Raw genomic sequence first — 16,886 nt, 5'->3', positions numbered from 1 at the left:
CATGTGCCTGGGAGCAGGCAGGGCCTGTCCTCACAGCACGCATGGTCGCACGCATGCATGTGTTCGTATGTGTGTGATTGTACTGCACAGCACACGCGTGTGCTTGCTTCTGTACACATAGCTTACCGTGAGCAGTGTTATGATTGCGTTTGCATGAGTGTGAGCATTCTGTGTGACTGAAGTACATAAGGACATGTATGTGTGTGTACGTGTATTAGTTCATGTATGAGCATTGTATGCGTGTGTGTTGTATATGTGTGCATTGTGTGCATGGAGTGTGATTGTGTGTTAGCCCATGTGTCTGCCTACGTGGTCATGCATGTGGTGAGCTGTGAGAGCAGTGTGTGCCTGTGTGTGAGCGTGCACACACGTGCGTGCCTGGCTGTGCTGTGTGTGGCAGGGAGCTGGGAGCTGGGCTCTGCTGCCTGTTGGTGCCACTTGAGGTGGAGCTGGAAGCGCTGGCGTCTCCACAGGTTCCTGTCGCTGCACTGCCACGTTCGCTTGTTCTCTGACTGTGGCTAAATCACCTGCTGGTGGAGCTTGAGGTTCTGTAGGGCCGGGGGCCTGGTGCCAGGGTCGGCTCGGCCCTGGTGAAGCCCGTGATAGATGATGTCATAGCAGTAGGAGTGCGTGCAGGAGGGGCCACAGGAAGCGCAGAGGCTGGGCCAGGGCCAGTGCACTCTCGTCTTGATTTGGAAGAAAAGGAGGCGCAGAGAGAGTTCCCACCTGCCGGTCCACTCTCCGGATGCCTGCAACAGCTGGGGCTGGGCCAGGCCGAAGCTGGGAGCCAGGAGCTCCACATCTGGTCTCCCACGTGGGTGACAGGAACCTAGGCACTTGAGCCTTTGCTGCTACCTCCCAGGTGCGTGGGCAGAAGCCAGGGTCAGGACCAGAGCCAGCACTCAGACCCCCGCAGGGGTGTGGCCATCCAAGGCGGCGTAACTGCTGCACCAAATGCTCCCCTAGACTTGCTCTTGGATCGCAACCCCCTCCCAGGAGCCAGCATGGGGCCTCCAGGAGACACCCTGATCCCCTCTGAGGGCAGTCCCCGGTGGCCTGACCCCTCCCCAGGACAGACCATGTGCCCACCAGGGCCACTGTTGCCAGTGACCCTCCCAGGAGCTAAACATCCGCACTTGGGAGAGGGACACCCTAGCACCTGCCGCCACCTGCCAGGTCCTTGCAGGGAGGCCAGGGGTGTGGGACGCAGGGTCTGGGTGCTGCTTCTCTCACTGCCGTGTGCCCAGGGCTTGGCCTCAGCCCCGCACTGGGCCCACTGCAGCCACTGCTAATGCTGCCCTGCCCATGGCCAGGATGGCACAAAACTGACCACAGTGCTCGCAGGACATTGTGTCTCAGCCAGCAGGGAGGCCCCCTCTGCCCAGGCAGCCTGGGAACAAGGCCTCGTCTGCAACATGGCAGCTCTTTGAGGCACCGGGGTTTGGGGGTCCTCCCAGATGATGGCACGGGGCGACAGCACCCGAGGGCCCTTGGATCTCATTGCTATGGTGAGGTCATCAGTGCTATGGCATTAAACTGTGCCATTGCCCCACACTGTGGCACCACGGCCCCCAGCAGAGCAGGCTTGGGACCCGGATGCTCTCCTGCGCCCACATTCCCACGGGCGCTTCCGCGGCGCGCCCAGCCAGCCGCAGATCCGGACCTCCGCGGCGCGGGGCTGCCGCACACAAAGGGGGGCTCTGTCGAGGGTGCACAATGGGCCGCCCTTTCAGCGGCACTGCTAACCTTTTGGCAGCCACCAGCAGACTGCATTGTGCTGTGCTGTTCGGGCAGGACAATGCCGCGCTGGCCTTTGAATGGACGCTGCCACCAACAGCGCAGCATTCACAGGGCACTGGGAACCGCGCGCGTTGTCTGCCGGCCCCGCCGAGACGCGAGGGGTCGGCAAGGAGGCTGCTGGTGGGGGAGCGATCTTTCTGTCCACTGAGGGAGCGTGTGGCACCAGAGTGAGGGCAGGGCAGCCTTGGAGCCCCACCCCGAGGACCAGGGAGAGGCCTGTGGGGAAGCCGAGAGGCACCCGCTGCGGTCTTGGCCGCTTCTGAGTCCAGGCGATCCCAGAGTGACAACGTTTTAAAAACAGACAGACAAGTCAGTTCTAGCTAAACGCTTCAGGTGCGTGGACCCCAGGGCCCTGGCTGTGTGTGGTGTGGGGGCCTGCACCTGCAGGCGCGTGGCCTGGCACTCTGGGGCCCCAGCAGGGCGGAGCTTGAGGCTGACCACGTTCCTTGAGGGGGACCTTGGGGGTCAGCTCATCCTGATCACAAGTGATGATCCTTGTCGTGTGCGCAATTTGCAGATGTTCTTGCTTTGACTCTGTAGCACACGCGGTTAAGAAAGGAGACAAACCCCTAACTGAGGAAGCACAACTGTCTCAGAGAAGTCTCTGGCTCCATGCGCCAGGCAGGTTCCCAGGACCTGGTCCCCGCACCGTCCTCCGGGGCTCAGGCCCTACCTGGACACGGCTGCGGGAGGCTCCTGCAGCCTGCAGTGGGCTTGTCACTCAGCCTCAGATGCCAGTCAGGTGGCACCCGGAAGCTTCCAGAGTGGGGTGTGCTCTCGGGTTCCGCCCGGGTCGCGGGCCTCGTCTGTGGCCGGCCAGTCCCACAGCGACGTTTCGACATCACCACCGTGAGACCCGGGCATGAAGCAGGCCTCTGTCCCCATTGTTCTCCCACAGATGCAGTCCATTGTCGTGGTGCTGAAGTTAATTTGATCAACATTGGGACATTTAACTTTTATGTCCAGTCAAAAGAGTTGCTTCATGCTCATTTTGGGCATTCAAAGGAAATGATTGCCAGAAAAATAATTCCCCCCGGACAATTCGGAGCAATTAGTTTCCCAGGGAGAGGCCGTGTGATGCCGGCCGCCACCCAGCTCCCTTTTGTGGGCTGCGCCCGGTCATCAGTCAGCTGTCAGCAGCTCAAAGACCCTCTGGGCTGAAGGGCTCTGTGCCGGCCGTTCCCAGCGCTCGCTCGCGGTGCAGCCGGCAGAAGAAAAGCCACTGCGTCTGCAGGCGCAGGCTCCCTCACCGCGAGCCTCCCGGCGCAAGCAGGCCTCGCCCCGCGTCCTGCCTGGAGCCTGCGCTCTGGTGTGTGTGTGCACAACTGCGCGTCCGCAGACCTGGAGCCTCCACGAGGCTGGCCACAGGCCAGCGACCTCTGCTGTCCTGGCCGGCTCTCAGCCTGAAGGCCCCTGCTGGGCCTGCGTTTCCTGGGCTTCCTTAGGAACGCGCCTCGTGCAGGCGGGGCAGGCGCAGCCGCAGACCCTGCCGCGGGGCTCTTTATGCCTCGTGTCCCTGGTGATCGATGACGGGGATGTCACAGATGCCTTTACTGGAGACTGGAGCAGGATGGGCAGTCCCACGTGTGGACCTGGCCATGTCCGTCACCTCCGAGGACACTGGGCTGCGTCCTGAACCCTTTTCCTTCCCACTCCTCCTGGTCCCTTCACCCCAGTGCCCAGTCCTGTGACGCGTGCATGCGCGTCCCTGCACTTGCGCACGCGTAGGGGGAGCAGTGCCGTGTCTGTCCTACATGCCTGGGCACAGCTTGTGTTGCCAGGCGCAGGTATCCCTAAGTGATGGACTTGAGTCCTGTGTGCGGCCATCCTGCTGGAACTGCCCTCGGCCATTGTTTCCACTTCCTGCAGACCCCTCCCACGTGGGGGCTGTCAGACCGGCGCCGCCACACCCATGACTGACCAGCCTGGGGAAGGCGGGCGGCCTCCGTCCCCAGCACCCGTGCTCTCTGCCTTGTGGGGCCTCGCTCAGCTCCATGAGACCGTGGCCCTGGTGGCTGCTGCCTGGTGCCGTGCGCAAGGAGTGAAGTGGCCACAGGAGGCTGAGCTTCACGGTGTTGTGTTTGGAGCACAGGACGATGGCAGCAGTGAGAGGAGAGTGTTGTGCAGCCTGCAGCCAGGGTGGGCACGGGCACCTCCCGGGGCAGCAAGCTGGGCCGGGAGCCTTGGAAGAGGTGCAGGTGTCCTGCAGCGGAGCGGCCAGCACGCGGCCGGGTGGAGGCACTGAGCTCACCTCTTCTCGATTCTTCCTGATGGGGCCTCGCTGGGGAGAGAAGGGCACAGCCGCCAGTCATGCGGTGCCCTGGCTCACGGCTGTTTGCTGTCCGTGTCCCCTCGCGCCCTGCTGTGGCTTTGTTGACACTTGGCGCCTGCTCACCGCGACTTGCACGCTGAGGTCCATGTCTGGTGCTGGAGGTACTCCAGTGAGGGCTGGCACAGGCTGCTCTCTGCGGTGCCCCCGTGTGTGAGCCCGGCACCAGGATCTGCTAGCCTGCTGTGTCGGGGCCAGTGCTCACCGCTGCCCAGAGGCTCCGTCCCGAGGTTACCCTGGGACCAACGCTGCAGCAGGGGCCTCCTGGCATCCTCCTGGGACCACACTAGCTTCAAGCCTGGCCACGCGTCGTTCAGAACTGTGAGCAGCAGTTCACGGGCGAAGGGTGGGGAAAGGGGCACTTGGTGATTAGGCCTCAGTGACTGGAGACCAGCTGGCCCTGGCACCCTGTGTGCCCAAGCTGCCGCTGAGCCACCCCCAGGCGGATCCTGCGTCCCCTGCTGCCACTGGGAGGCTCCAGGGCTCAGCCTGCAGGCTGTGGTGGGGAGGGGCCTGAGTGAGCTGGCACTGGGGACTGGGCCGGGGCGGCAGCCATGGAGTGTCCCTGCCTTGTGGGCTGCGTGCGGGGTGGACAGCGCATGCCTGTGCTGAGCGGTCACCGCTAGCACGCTGCCGTCCACGCGCCCCATGCGCCTGCTACTGCCACAGGTGCTTCCCGGGGCAGAGCCACGCCCAGCCCTCCCTGCAGGGTCTGGGGTGAGCGTGTTTCAGGGGACTTAAGTTTACCGTGATGAACCGTTCCATCAGGCGTCTTAAGAGAAACTTGTAAGCGATTACGTGACTCTGAGAGGCTCCGCGTGGTTTTGGTGTCTACGTCGTGCGTGTGTTTGCCACAGGCAGCTGGCCGGGGAGCGTGGCCTGCACGTGGAGGAAGCAGCTGGCTTTTGTGGGGTCCTCCCTGTCTGCAGCCTGAGCGTCCTGCTGAAGATCCAGCCTCGGTTCAGTGTGAGAAAACGGGACCGAGAGAGCCGGTGTCCTTGCTTGTCAGCCAGCTTGGAGGTGGGCCCTCTGCACCTGCTCGGGCTCAGAGGCCCCATGGGGCGCGCGGGCCCTGGGCAGCACCGCAGGCTGCCTCGCCGTCGGCCCCCTCCTGGACGTCAGCAGCCGGCTGTGGCCTGGGCGTGAGCGAGGCCCCCATTGAGGCTGCGCCGCTAATGGAACCCCCGTCCAGGCAGAAAGACACCATTTCCAGAGCCTAAAAAATTGATTTTTATGGCTCTTCTTGTAATTCTGCTTTTGAATTAGGCACATGATATTGATGTGGGCCTACTTTTTAATCATAATAGCTCCTGACAAGGTAATTAATTTTAAAACAACGCTTCTTTTTTTCTGGCCCAAATGGCACTATATTGAGATTAAAAGTGGGTGCCGCGAGGGCCCCGGGCCTGGGCACTCAGGCGATTGCCTTGCCGCTGACAGCCCCTTCATCTTGCTGCTCTGCTGTGCGACCCCTCCAACGGTGCTGGTTATTAATTGGCTCCTGCTGCGTATCAGACGGAGCAGGGCACGGGGGCACGATAAACATCACGGAGGATTCCAGTCGTGCCGGAGCGGGCAGCGCCTGATGCCATGGGGCCTGGGAGGGCGTCTCGCTGAGCGCGGGGCTGTCCAGGGCTCGCTCAGCTGTGTTAAACCTGAAGATGTAGAGTGTTTTTACTTCAGAGTGGGCTCCACCGTTTAGCCAGCCACGTGATCATCTGCTTCCCATAATCCTTGGGGTGTCGTGTGCAGGCGTCTCTCCCTGCCTGCGGAGGGTTCTGCTGGCTGGAGCCGCCACTCACAGGTGCTCAGCCGTTGGCCCACACGGGAGAGCAGCGGCACCGTGCCATCCGGGCAGGGTCCTCGTGCGTGAGCGTCTTTCCTCGCTCTCCCCGGCCTGTGGGCATCGCTGCCCTGCCACAGCGGCTGCAGTGTAGCCTCCTGGCCGCCCTATGACAAGCTTTTCCCAGCCCAGGGGCTGTGCGAGGAGGGAAGGAACTCTCCAGACCCCATGTCTCCGTCTCTGGGCATCTCCTGGTGTGAACAGGAGCGGTTCCCCGGGGAGACGTTGCCATGCAGACATGGACACGTGTTCAGGTTTCTGCAGTTATGTGGTCAGGGTCTGAGTGAACCTCCAGGCCCCCATGTCAGGGGAGCCGTTGCTCTGGCGTGGGGGTCAGGGGCGTGCGCTGGTGCCTGTGATGGGCAGGCGTGAACTGTCCCTCCCTCTGGGTATCCTCCCGTCGGCAGAGCCAGGCCGTGGGTTTCCTTTGAAAAACCACAGGGAGAGAAAAGAGTGAGGCATCCCCTGGGCCAGGGGCTCCCCCCGGCGATCCTGCCTCCCTGCTGGACCTGCCAGGGTTGCAGGAAGCCCTTGGGGATCATAGTCTGCACCTTGGTAGGGTCAGACCCGGGGGTGTCTGAGAGGGGACGTGCCCGGGGCACAGGGTCCTCCCTGCAGCCTTGCCCATCCGGGTGTCTGCCCAGCACCCGGCTGGAGCCCCTCGGAGGAGGGTGCCGGGCAACAGCTGTGCCTTCAGGCTCAGGCCTCCGCAGCTGCCTTGCTGTGCCAGCCTTGACCCCAGGGCTGCTTGGCCCTGAGCAGGGAAGGGCAGGATGGCCGGCCACGAGTGGGCGGGCATCTGGGGGCGCCCGGCAGCGAGAATGAGATGTGGAAAGCAGACAGGACACACACAGACTGAGCCCAGATGGGGCGTGTGGAGTCGGTGGAGCAGGCAGCTCCACAGGGGTGAGGGGGGTTCTAGGACCTGGGCTCCCCCCAGGCCCCTGTGTCCCTGCAGATCCCTGCCCCCTGCCCGTGCCTGCCTCCCTGAGTGGCGGGCCCTCCACAGGAAGATTTCCCGTTAGGGCAGAGGAATAAGATGACCAACATTTATTCATTACTAGCAATATCTAAAGTGTGTCTTTTCAAATTAGTGTTTGAATTGAAAGCAAATCCAAGCGAAGAGGAAAATGGGACAGCATGTGGAGCTTGGCGAGGCGTTACAGCCCCATGTGCAAGAGGAGCGTGTGGGGCTGCGGCGACGTTCCCTGGGTGGGGCAGTGAGTGGGGGTCAGCAACGGCGCAGCTCTCCGCTCAGACACATCCTGGGGGGCAGTGACGAGGCTCAGGTGCTCGGACCCCGCCCATCTGAGGCCTGGATGGAGCTCCTGGCTCCTGGCTGCAGCTTGGTATTTGGGGAGTGAACCAGCAGATGGGAGATCTCTGTCTCTCAGATAACTTTTTAGGTATTAATTGGAATCCTATAGGGAAAGATAAAAAGGTTACAGAAAGCAGCAGATAACTCAGAAGACCTGTGCTATGGGGAGCCTCCTGCTGTGGCTCAGGCACTTTGGTGGTGTGACCCCATTTCCGTGTGTTAACCCCAGGGGAATTGAAGCCCAACCATAAAAGCTTGCACAAGGGGCCGGTGCTGTGGCCCAGGGGATTAGGGTCAAGGCCTGTGGCTGGCATCCCATATGGGCGCCAGTTCAAGTCCTGGGAGCTCCACTTCCAATCCAGCTCCCAGCTAATTTTTGCACCTGGGAAAGCAGCGGAAGATGGCCCAAGTCTCTGGGCTCCTGCACCCATGTGTGAGACCCAGAAGAAGATCCTGGCTCCTGGCTTTGACCTGGCCCAGCCCTGGCCATTGCAGCACCTTGGGGAGGGAACCAGCGAATGGAATACCTCTGTCCTTCTCAGTCTCTGTAACCATGCCTTTCGAATGAATAAATAAATCCCTAAGAAATTAAAGCTTCCAAGAGGGAGCCCCAAGGAGCGTCTGCGTTAGCGAGGGAACTGACGTGTACAAGCCAGCACCTCCCCTGACAGAGCTGCCGCGACCCCAGTGTGCATGGACAGGGACAGGCCTGGGGTCCAGAGCACAGGCCGTGAGCCTGTGAAAGAAGACACAGCGTCCGTGAGTGGAGCCCCTGTAACCCAGGGCTGCACGCAGGGCGGAGCCAGTGCCTAGATGAAACACAGCTGAATCCTTCGGGCGTGAAGGGGCGTGGCTGCTCCCCCCACCCTGTCTTGGAAGCCCCCAGAGGTGCACAGTGGACAGCGACCCTTCACGGGGCCATGCTGGGGCTTACAACTGCCTGGTTCTGACAGCCAGACGGGAGCTGTAGCGCCACCTGTGGTTTCCTTTCATCTTCAAGAGAATGGGTCCAGTTGCACAGCTGGGCAGGCCCTGGGGTGGCACCCCCATACCCCGCACCCAGCTGGTCACAGGGGGACTCCCTGATGGCCATGGGAGGGTTTTGCGGTGACCTGATTAGGAAGTGGTTCCTGATTCGTGCCTGACACCGTTGAGACGGCTTTCGCTCCCAACTCCTCAACGGGAAGGGAGCTGGAGGAAGCGCGTGTGGCCCCTGCCCCTGCGGCCGCACCAGAGCTCTGTCACTGTCCAGTGGCGGAGTCAGGAGCGTGGGCACCAAGTGTCCTTTGCCGTGTGTGCAGATTGCGTGTTCTGCCCCACACGCGCTCTGTTTCACGTGCTCATTTGCCTTGCAGTCAGAAGCAGCTGCCGTGTGGCCGTGTCTCCCGGTGGTGGGAGCCAGGCCCAGGTCTGGCTCTCCTTCCAGACCCTCTGTCTCAGGGAAGCCACTGCCGGGCCTTGCCAGTGTGCATCTTTTTCAGTGTAAAAAATCTCTGTGAAATAGATTAATATGAGTATTTGGAAAGGTCCATTTTAAGATTCATTATTTGTTTGAAAGGCAGAGAGTTCTCCAACTGCTGGTTCACTCCCAATGACCACGATGGCCAGAGCTGGGCCAATCCAAAGCCAGGAGCCAGGAGCTTTTTCCTGGTCTTCCATGTGGGTGCAGAGGCCCGAGGACTTGGGCCATCCTCCACTGCTTTCCCAGGCCACAGCAGGGAGCTACATCAGAAGAGGAACAGCCAGGATACAAACCTGCGCCCATATGGGATGCTGGTGCTGCAGGTGGTGGCTTCACCCGCTATGCCACGGTGCTGGCCCCAAGGTTCTTTTTTTTATTATTATTTACTCATTTATTTGAAAGAGTTACAGAGAAAGAGGGATAGACAGAGATCTTCCATCTGCTGATTCACTCCCTAAGTGGCCATATTGGCCAGTGCTGGACCAGGCTGAAGCCAGGAGCTCCCTCTGGGTCTCCCACGTGAGTGCAGGGGCCTAAGCATTTGGGCCATTTTCTGCTTTCCAAGGCACTAGCAGGGAGCTGGATTGGAGGTGGAGCAGCTGGGACCCGAATATGGGAGGCTGGTGTCCCAGGCAGCAGCTTTATCGGCTATGCCACAGCTGGCCCCTGGAAAGGTTCTTTAAGCCAGGCGGTCGCTAGCCAGAAAACACAGGTATGTTTGCCTGCGTGTGTTTGTATGTGCACATGCATGGGCATATGCGGCCGTGTCACCGAGTCGCGTGGAGATGTCCAGTTGGGTCTGGTGAATACATATGTTGGAGGCACGTCTGCAGGCGTGGCCCTGCCTGGGGGCTCTGTGCTCCAGACAGACCCCCTCAGCTTCCATCCTGCTTCTCTGGAAGTTTCTTTCCCTGTCCAAGCGCTTCTTTCCTTGCCTTTGTCCCATACCAAGGCAGCTGTTGGCTTCTGAGTTTGGTTCCAGCACTGTCCTGGCCTGGGGTGAGGCTTGGCCCCGCGCCTCCACCTCCCGTGTGGCTGCTGAAGTGTGCTGTGGCCGTGTGGTTTCCTGCAGCAGGGAGCGTGGATGCAGGGTTTGGGGACCGGTGATGGGGTTCGTGACCTCCACGTGCACCCCCAGTGACCTCTGTCTCCTCCCTTCCTGCCAGAATCATCGACCAGCGATTCGAGAAAGTCTCCTACTTTGTCTTTGGCGATTTCAACTTCCGGCTGGATTCCAGGTCCGTGGTGGAGGTAGGTGCCGGGTGCCTGCTCGGGGCCTGGCCGCGGTCCCTCGTCCACACTCACCGGCGGCCAGGGTGTTGTCGGCCTCACGGGCTACGCTTGTGGAGGCACAGTCTCCTAACGATGAGCACAGTGAGGATGAGGTGTGTGTGGGGTCAGAGGAGGGAAGTCATGGAAAGTCCGCATGAGGGAAAACTGTGAAGTTCAAGAATTTTCTGCAGCAAAATGAAACTTCTTAGTTTTGTTTCCCCACAATTTCCGAGTGCCCCGGTGTCACGGGCTGGAGCGGGCCCTGCAGGGCCGCCTGCGCCCCACAGAGCGGGTGTGGGCAGCTGCTGACGGGCTCTGCACTGCGCAGAGGGCCTGCCGTCTGCAAGCTCCCTTCCATCTGACAGACTGTCGACGTCTGGTGCTCTTTGGGACTCTTGATACTGTGTTGGTTCCTGGGGCCTGGAGGGCCAGACTCGTGGAGTGGGCACTGGGGACAGAAGCTGTGTGACGCCAGGGGTCTTCAGGGGTGAAAGCGAGTCCCGGACCACGCAAGAGGGCTGCCCCCTGTCCCGGGCTGAGGCCCACAGCAGGGGCGCTGGCATCGTGACCTGGGCTCGGGGTGTCCACTGCTCCTGCTGCCCCCTCCTGGGTCTCACGTTGGCTGTGGATGCCTCAGATCCCCAGTGCGGGGGAGGAACAGAAAGGCCACGGGCGGGACCACATGCAGCAGCCATGCCCACGCCAGGCTGTGGAAGGGCAGCAGTGTGGCCGTGTCATCACGTCAACCTTCCGCCCTCCCCAGGAGTCGCCTCTACACATGGCTGAGTGGGCTTTGGCGGGAGTGAGTAATGTGCCCTGCACCAGGCGAGGCCCCGCCACACGCGTGTGCCTGGACCTGTGGCCGCACAGGTGCCTGCTGGTCGGGACGAGGGAGCACCACTGAGGTCTGAGGGTCTGGAGGCCGGGACCCTTGCGTGGGAAGGGGCCCACAGGCCTCTGCGCCGGAGGTGAGGAGCCCAGAGCTGGCCTGTCCCTGCCTGCTGCTGCCCAGGGCACACGGGCAGGGCGCCCGCCCCATTCAGAGAATGGATTTCCTCTGGTGTGCAGTCTTGTTGCTGAATCTGAGCAGGGGTACGCATGACTCTGCCCGCTCTGCCTGGAGCCCTGGGAGACCCCCGCCCTCCCCCTGGCAGATCAAAGTGTCTGGAAATTGCCGCAAAGCCCTGACGAGGTGGCGGTGTTGCCAGGAGGGACCCTGCCTTTGCTCTTGGTGTCCGGCAGCTGCTGACCTGGGTGACGCCAGGCGTCCTGGGGTCCCTGGGGAGGGGCAGTGGGCGCCCATCTGGAGAGTGCCAGGCTGTTTGAGTGGGCCTGGGTGGGCTCCTGGAGAAGAGCTGCAGCTGTCGCTTCTCAGGGACTCGGCCCCTGCCCCGTGCCCTCTGCTCCCTGGGGACAGCGGCTCCTGCCACACAGTCGCTGCAGCTCTGCTCCACGCGGACGCTGTGCCCTGGACAGGGCCAAGGGGGAGTGGACACTGAGGGGAGCGCAGCCCTGAGTGCTGCTGCTTCCTGCTGCTCTCAAGACCTCGGTTTCTCCAGGGCAGAAGCCCGGCGGTGTCCTGGGCCCGTCCCCCAGGCCAGTGGAAGGGAAAGGTGGACGCTGCCTCGGGCCGAGCCAGCCCAGCGTTGGCCGCTGTGTCCTCTTGTGGGCCTGGCCTGTGTGGGACAGTGCATGCCCCACAGGTGCCAGGACACGCAACACCCAAGGAGCCAGATTTTGAATTTGATTTCATTTTTTAAAATATTCATTTATGTTATTTGGACGGAAGAGGCCAGAAGGGAGAACGTCCTGTTCCATCCCATCTCCTGGTTCACTGCCCAACGTGTGTGACAGCCGGGAGCTCCACCCAGGCCTCCCCCGTGGGCAGCCATCGCCTGCTGCCTCCCAGGGTGCGGGTCAGCAGGAAGCTGGGCCCAGGCTCTGTGATGTGAGCCGCAAGCACCCGAGACGCCCGCCCCTCGCTGCATCTGAGCGTCCCACTGCCTGCCGCGAGGACGAGGCGGGTCCGGGTGACTGTCACCAATGCGGACGCAGAGACCTGACACTGGAGAGAGCATTCCGCCGGGCCAGCCGCCTGCCAGCCGCACGCCCTCACCCGCTCAGAACCGTGCACGGGCCCCGCCTAGCGGCTCGGTCTCCAGCCACAGCAGTCCCTCCACGTGGCCAACGCCGTGGGTTTCCCCAGGCGAGAGGAGGGGCCCAGGGCAGAGCCAGCTCCCCTGAATGTAGCTGGCGTCTGCCCCAGCCGTGTAGTCGTCCCCGGAGGAAAAGGTTTCTCTTCGGGGCACCTGTTCGCAGGTCGCACATCACGGGACAGGAGGCCCACGCAGGTGGCACCCGCCCTGCTCAGCGGTGCTCGCGGCCCCTCCCTCACAGGCGGAGCAGAGAGTTCACCTGACAGCGGCAGGAGGAAGCATGGCAGCTGTCACTCCCACGGCATCCCGGGGTTCTGTCTGCAGGGTCCCCAGGAGACGGCGTGCCTTCATGGTCGTACGTGCCACCAAGGAAGGCCGCTGCCGCCACCTCTGGCAGTCATCTAGGTGCCTGGCCACCTGCTGACCCCGGGATGCTGCCTGCTGGTGGTGGCTGTCGCACAGGTGTTGGGTTCAGGTCTGTGGCTCCTCACGCATACGAGGAGCCTGTTGTCCGCTGGCACTTGCAGATCAGCAGGAGGGCAGTGGATAGCGTTTAACTGGACTGTGTGCTCAGTGAGTGGAAGGCGTGTGTAAGAACCACGCGTTAACTTTTGGGAGGTTTTCTTGGCCGTTTGGTTCTTTAAAGCCCACAGGTAATTAACTGTTAATAAAAACCTCCAGTTACCTGCTGCATGGTTCACTGTGTGGGCAAAGCTGACCTGGTGGTGACGTGGCAACTGCTGCTTAGTGTGGGCCTCAGTCTGCAGGCCCCCGGGTGGCTCTGCCTTCCCCGGCGGTGTCATTACTGCCGGCAGCTGTCAGTGGGAATTCCAGGGTGCGTGGAAACTGCCCACACCTGAGCCGCTGCCTCTGAGCAGCCTGCCCAGGCTGTGCCACCCAGCGTTTCTCTGTGCCCCATGTGGACAGCTCCACCGAGGGCACAGGGACCTGGTCCCAGTAGGGACGGCACATGATGCTGCCCCGCTGGCCGTGGCCGACGGCTGCCTCGGCTGGTGCCAAGCACTCACACTGCTCTATGTGCAAGAAAATCAGCTGGGGCACGCCCCCTCTTCAGGGGCCACCCCTGGGTGCCCGAACTGGCATCTGCAGACGGACTCCTGGGCCCTAAATCTGGGACGTCTGTGCCCCGGTGCGGGGGAGGTCAGACGGCAGAACCAGCTGCTAGAGGGCGGGCGGGCCGGCCAGTGTGCTCAGGGGTGGTGACCACCTCTCGAGGGTGCCCGTGAGCTCCCCCCAGCCAGGCTCCGCCTCGCTCTCGCTCTGGGTCATTGTCAGGTCAGCCCCTCCCTCCTGGCGGCCGAGGGGTCCCCCTGGCTTTCAGCGAGCACACCGGAGAGCCTCACAGCACCTCGCTGGCCCACACTGTTGGGCTGGCTGCAGGACCTGGCAGAGGTGAAGTAAATCTGTCTCCAAAATGCGGAGAGCCCAGTGAGGTGGAGCCAGGCCGTGGCGGATACACGTCACGATTGTTCATCCTGCTGGGTTGGGGGTGGGGGGCAGCCTCAGAGCCCTTGGTGCCTCCTGTGTTCAGAGGAGAGGAGCTGGGGCAGAGGGCCCCTGCGCCCCCATGCTGCAGATGCGCCCGAATGTAGGCGTGCTCGCGGAGCAGAACTGACCAGAGCGGCATCCGCGTGGAGCTGCTTAAGCGTAATTAAAACATTCGCCGATTAAACACAGTGCCATGTGCCGCCTGACGCGCTGACGCTGCTGCCTTCAGCTCAGCTCTGCTGCCGCTGCTGGGAGGCGTGTCCTGTGCCTCGCTCGGTGCAGCCGGCAGCTGGGTGCTCAGCTGGCCACGGTGACGCAGAGTGACAGTGGTGCCAGGCACTCCCGTCTCCGCACGGCCCGGCCGCACCACACCTGCTGGCCGTCACCTCGCTGACAGCCGGGTGATGGATGTGATTCTGGAGGCTGGCGGCTGTGGCTGCATGCCAGCTGCTGATCCCTGTAAGGTACCTGCCTGGGGGCCGCTGGGCCTGTCGGGGGTGGGTCCTGGGAGGGACGCCCCAGCTGCCACGGCCGCAGACAGGCAGACTGCACGAGGGGCACCCCTTTCACACGGGCACTAAGAGGGGTCCCGGCGCTGGCTCTGCTGGCCATGGGAAGGGCCACAGGGCATACCCCAAAGGTCATGCCCCACGGGAGGCCCCAGCCCTCTGGGAGAAGTGCTGGCTGGCCTCTGTGTGCACGAGTCTCCCAGACCACAGACACTGACCCAGGCAAGGCCATGGCACAGCTGTGACAGCCGCACTGGCCCCAAGCGTTCCCTTGTCTGACACCTCCATCTCCTGTGTCTGGGCCTCGGATGGGCCAGCCGTGGTCACCCTGCGTGACTCGGGATGCTGTCAGGGTCCCAGGGTTTGTCTGGCACCATGGGCAGTTTGTGTCCAGGGCAGATGGTGGGACCATGCACACACCTCCCTGTTGAGAGCTGCCTGGGGAGGAACACAGCTTCCTGAGAGCCATTAGCAGCGGACACTCAGGGCAGACAGGCCCAGCCCAGCGTGGCACCACCGCCCCCTGGGCCCCGGCCACCCCGTTCCGCTCCCGATGTGCAGCAGAGGCTTGGCCGGGGCCTGGTGCACCGAGGAGCAGCAGAGCAGCGGCTTGGGTCGTCACGCTGCTGCCGCGTCAGTGGGCGCAAGGCTGTGTCACATGTGCTCCCTGTGGCTCGGGGCCACCGTGCGTGTGTGAGCCCAGCTGCCAGCGTGTGAGACGGGGCAGACTGATCCTGGCTCTGTGCCCCTCCCCCAGCCATGTGCACAGGGCATCCCTTCCTGTCTCTGCGCCTCCCCCCGCCCTGCCCACTTGTCCCTTGAGGGGCAGCGCACTTCTGACACTGCCCTTGTCCGTGTGTGTGTGCTGTGCACAGCCGTGTGTCACGGGAAAAGCACTGACGCATTGCCCGGAGTTAGCTCAGGATTGTGTGTGTCATGTGCCACGCCACCTGCCCTCTGACCTGTGAGCGTCCCAGTGGCCCCAGGTTCTGGTGTCTGGGGCAGGGGCCCTGGAGCCGGTGGCGCGGTGGCGGGGTGTGCATCGGTAGGTGAGCCCCGGCGTCTGTGGTTGGCAGCTGTGGAGATTCCGTTCCTGAGCACGCTCCTCGGATCCTCGTCACCAGAGCTGAGTGCGGGGTGGAGGCCGGGGGCCGACGTCTACCCTGCTTCTCTCTGCGGGGACACACAGGACCCGAGGTGCTGTTGGCAGGCAGTCTGGCGCTGGGGACTACTGCCGCCGCCCTGTGCTCCCAGGTCCCGGTGTCCCGAGGTGGCGGTGCACAGCCGAGGCCCCGTGCCCAGAACCCGCAGGCACTGCCATGGGGGCGCCGAGCGCAGGCTGAGGTGCTCGTGAGGCCTCGGCAGCAGCCACGCCCTGACAGGACAGTGGGCTCCCCAGGGGCACTGCTGGTGTCCGCGTGCGCGAACGTCACGGGTAGCTGTGTTCCCTGAGCCTAAGTGAGGGACCCAGGCCTGCAGAGCGCATCTCTGTCTCGGGCTGAGTCACGGGGCAACGGAGGAGGCTCCACGTAGCCCTTGCAGCGCTGCCAGGATTCAGCCCGAATTGCCGGGGTGAGCCGCAGACAGGGCTGCGCTAGGCGCCCGCCGCCCCGGTCGGCTTCCCAGTGAGGGTCCCTCCCTCCCCCGGGCGCCCCGGTCGGCTTCCCAGTGAGGATCCCTCCCCCGGGCGCCCCGGTCGGCTTCCCAGTGAGGATCCCTCCCCTGGGCGCCCCGGTCGGCTTCCCAGTGGGGGTCCCTCCACGGGGCGCCTGGCTCGGCTTCCCAGTGAGGATCCCTCCACCCGGCGCCCCGGTCGGCTTCCCAGTGAGGATCCCTCCACCGGGCGCCCGGCTCGGCTTTCACAGCCAGGGCCGGCTTCTCTGACACCATGGTGACTCTGGCGGGTAGAGGAGAGAGGGAACCCCAAGAGTTCAGTTAGGAGAGGAAGGAGGACAAATGCCTGGGGTCAGCAGTGAGAGGAGGGCTGGCTAGGTCACCTGTGGCCAGACAGGGCCAGCTCTGTTAGGACCTGCAAAACATGAGCTGCAGGCCTCAGTCGTGTCCCTGCTGGATAAACACTGCAGAGGCCCCTGACACCCAGAAGCAGGCGGCCCCTCAGGAAGGGACAGCTCCCACGGCAGTCGACAGCCCTGCAGCCAGTGCCGCCCCGAGTTCCTGGTTGGAGCTGACAACAGACCCTGTCTCAGCAGCCCCCAGCGGCTGTGTCCAGTGTGGGTGCGCAGAGCTCAGAGGAGCCATCCCGGGTGCATGTGCTCTGTCGTCAGGCCGTGCCCTGCGCCCGGGAGAGCAGCCGCCCACGTGGTCTAGGTGGAGCGGTGCCTCCCAGGAATCGGCCAGTGCAGCCTGAGGTTTCCTAAGTTTGCCGCTGTTGGCCTGGTCCACACCCGGGTGCAGCCTGGTTGAGCGCACGGCTGTCACGGTGCTGCATGCCAGGGCTCCCAGCATGCAACTTTGCCACCCTTCGCCGTGCTGTTCGGTGAGATAGCAGAAGCCAGGGCCCAGGCTCTTTGTGGTGCAGTCCCGTGAGGCGCACAGCACACGCGCGTGGGCAAGCAGACGGCTGGATGGGCTCACCCCTGAGTCCAGAACCCAGGAGGAACCTGGCAGTGCCGAGATTTATCACCAACAGGCACGCGGCTTCCCTCGGCCCCTTCTCAATTGTTCCTT

At 63.0% G+C, this 16,886-nt stretch overlaps 1 protein-coding gene across 8 annotated transcripts in view; it reads left to right on the top strand.

The window, feature by feature from the left end:
• Positions 1 to 16,886, top strand: part of INPP5A (inositol polyphosphate-5-phosphatase A) — a 154,473-nt gene that overhangs the window by 120,604 nt on the left and 16,983 nt on the right. For all 8 annotated transcript variants that reach the window (XM_070057050.2, XM_070057045.2, XM_070057044.2 and 5 more), the window contains exon 9: positions 9,919 to 10,003. In XM_070057050.2, coding sequence (XP_069913151.1) covers positions 9,919 to 10,003 — 85 coding nt within the window. The remainder of the gene's footprint in view (positions 1 to 9,918; positions 10,004 to 16,886) is intronic.

This window comes from Oryctolagus cuniculus, chromosome 15 (assembly GCF_051225735.1).
Source record: "Oryctolagus cuniculus isolate XC-2025 breed Fujian yellow rabbit chromosome 15, ASM5122573v1, whole genome shotgun sequence".
In the NCBI taxonomy this organism is placed as follows: domain Eukaryota; kingdom Metazoa; phylum Chordata; class Mammalia; order Lagomorpha; family Leporidae; genus Oryctolagus; species Oryctolagus cuniculus.
Note: the sequence above shows the minus strand (reverse complement) of the source record. Positions and strands in the feature narration are given on the sequence as shown.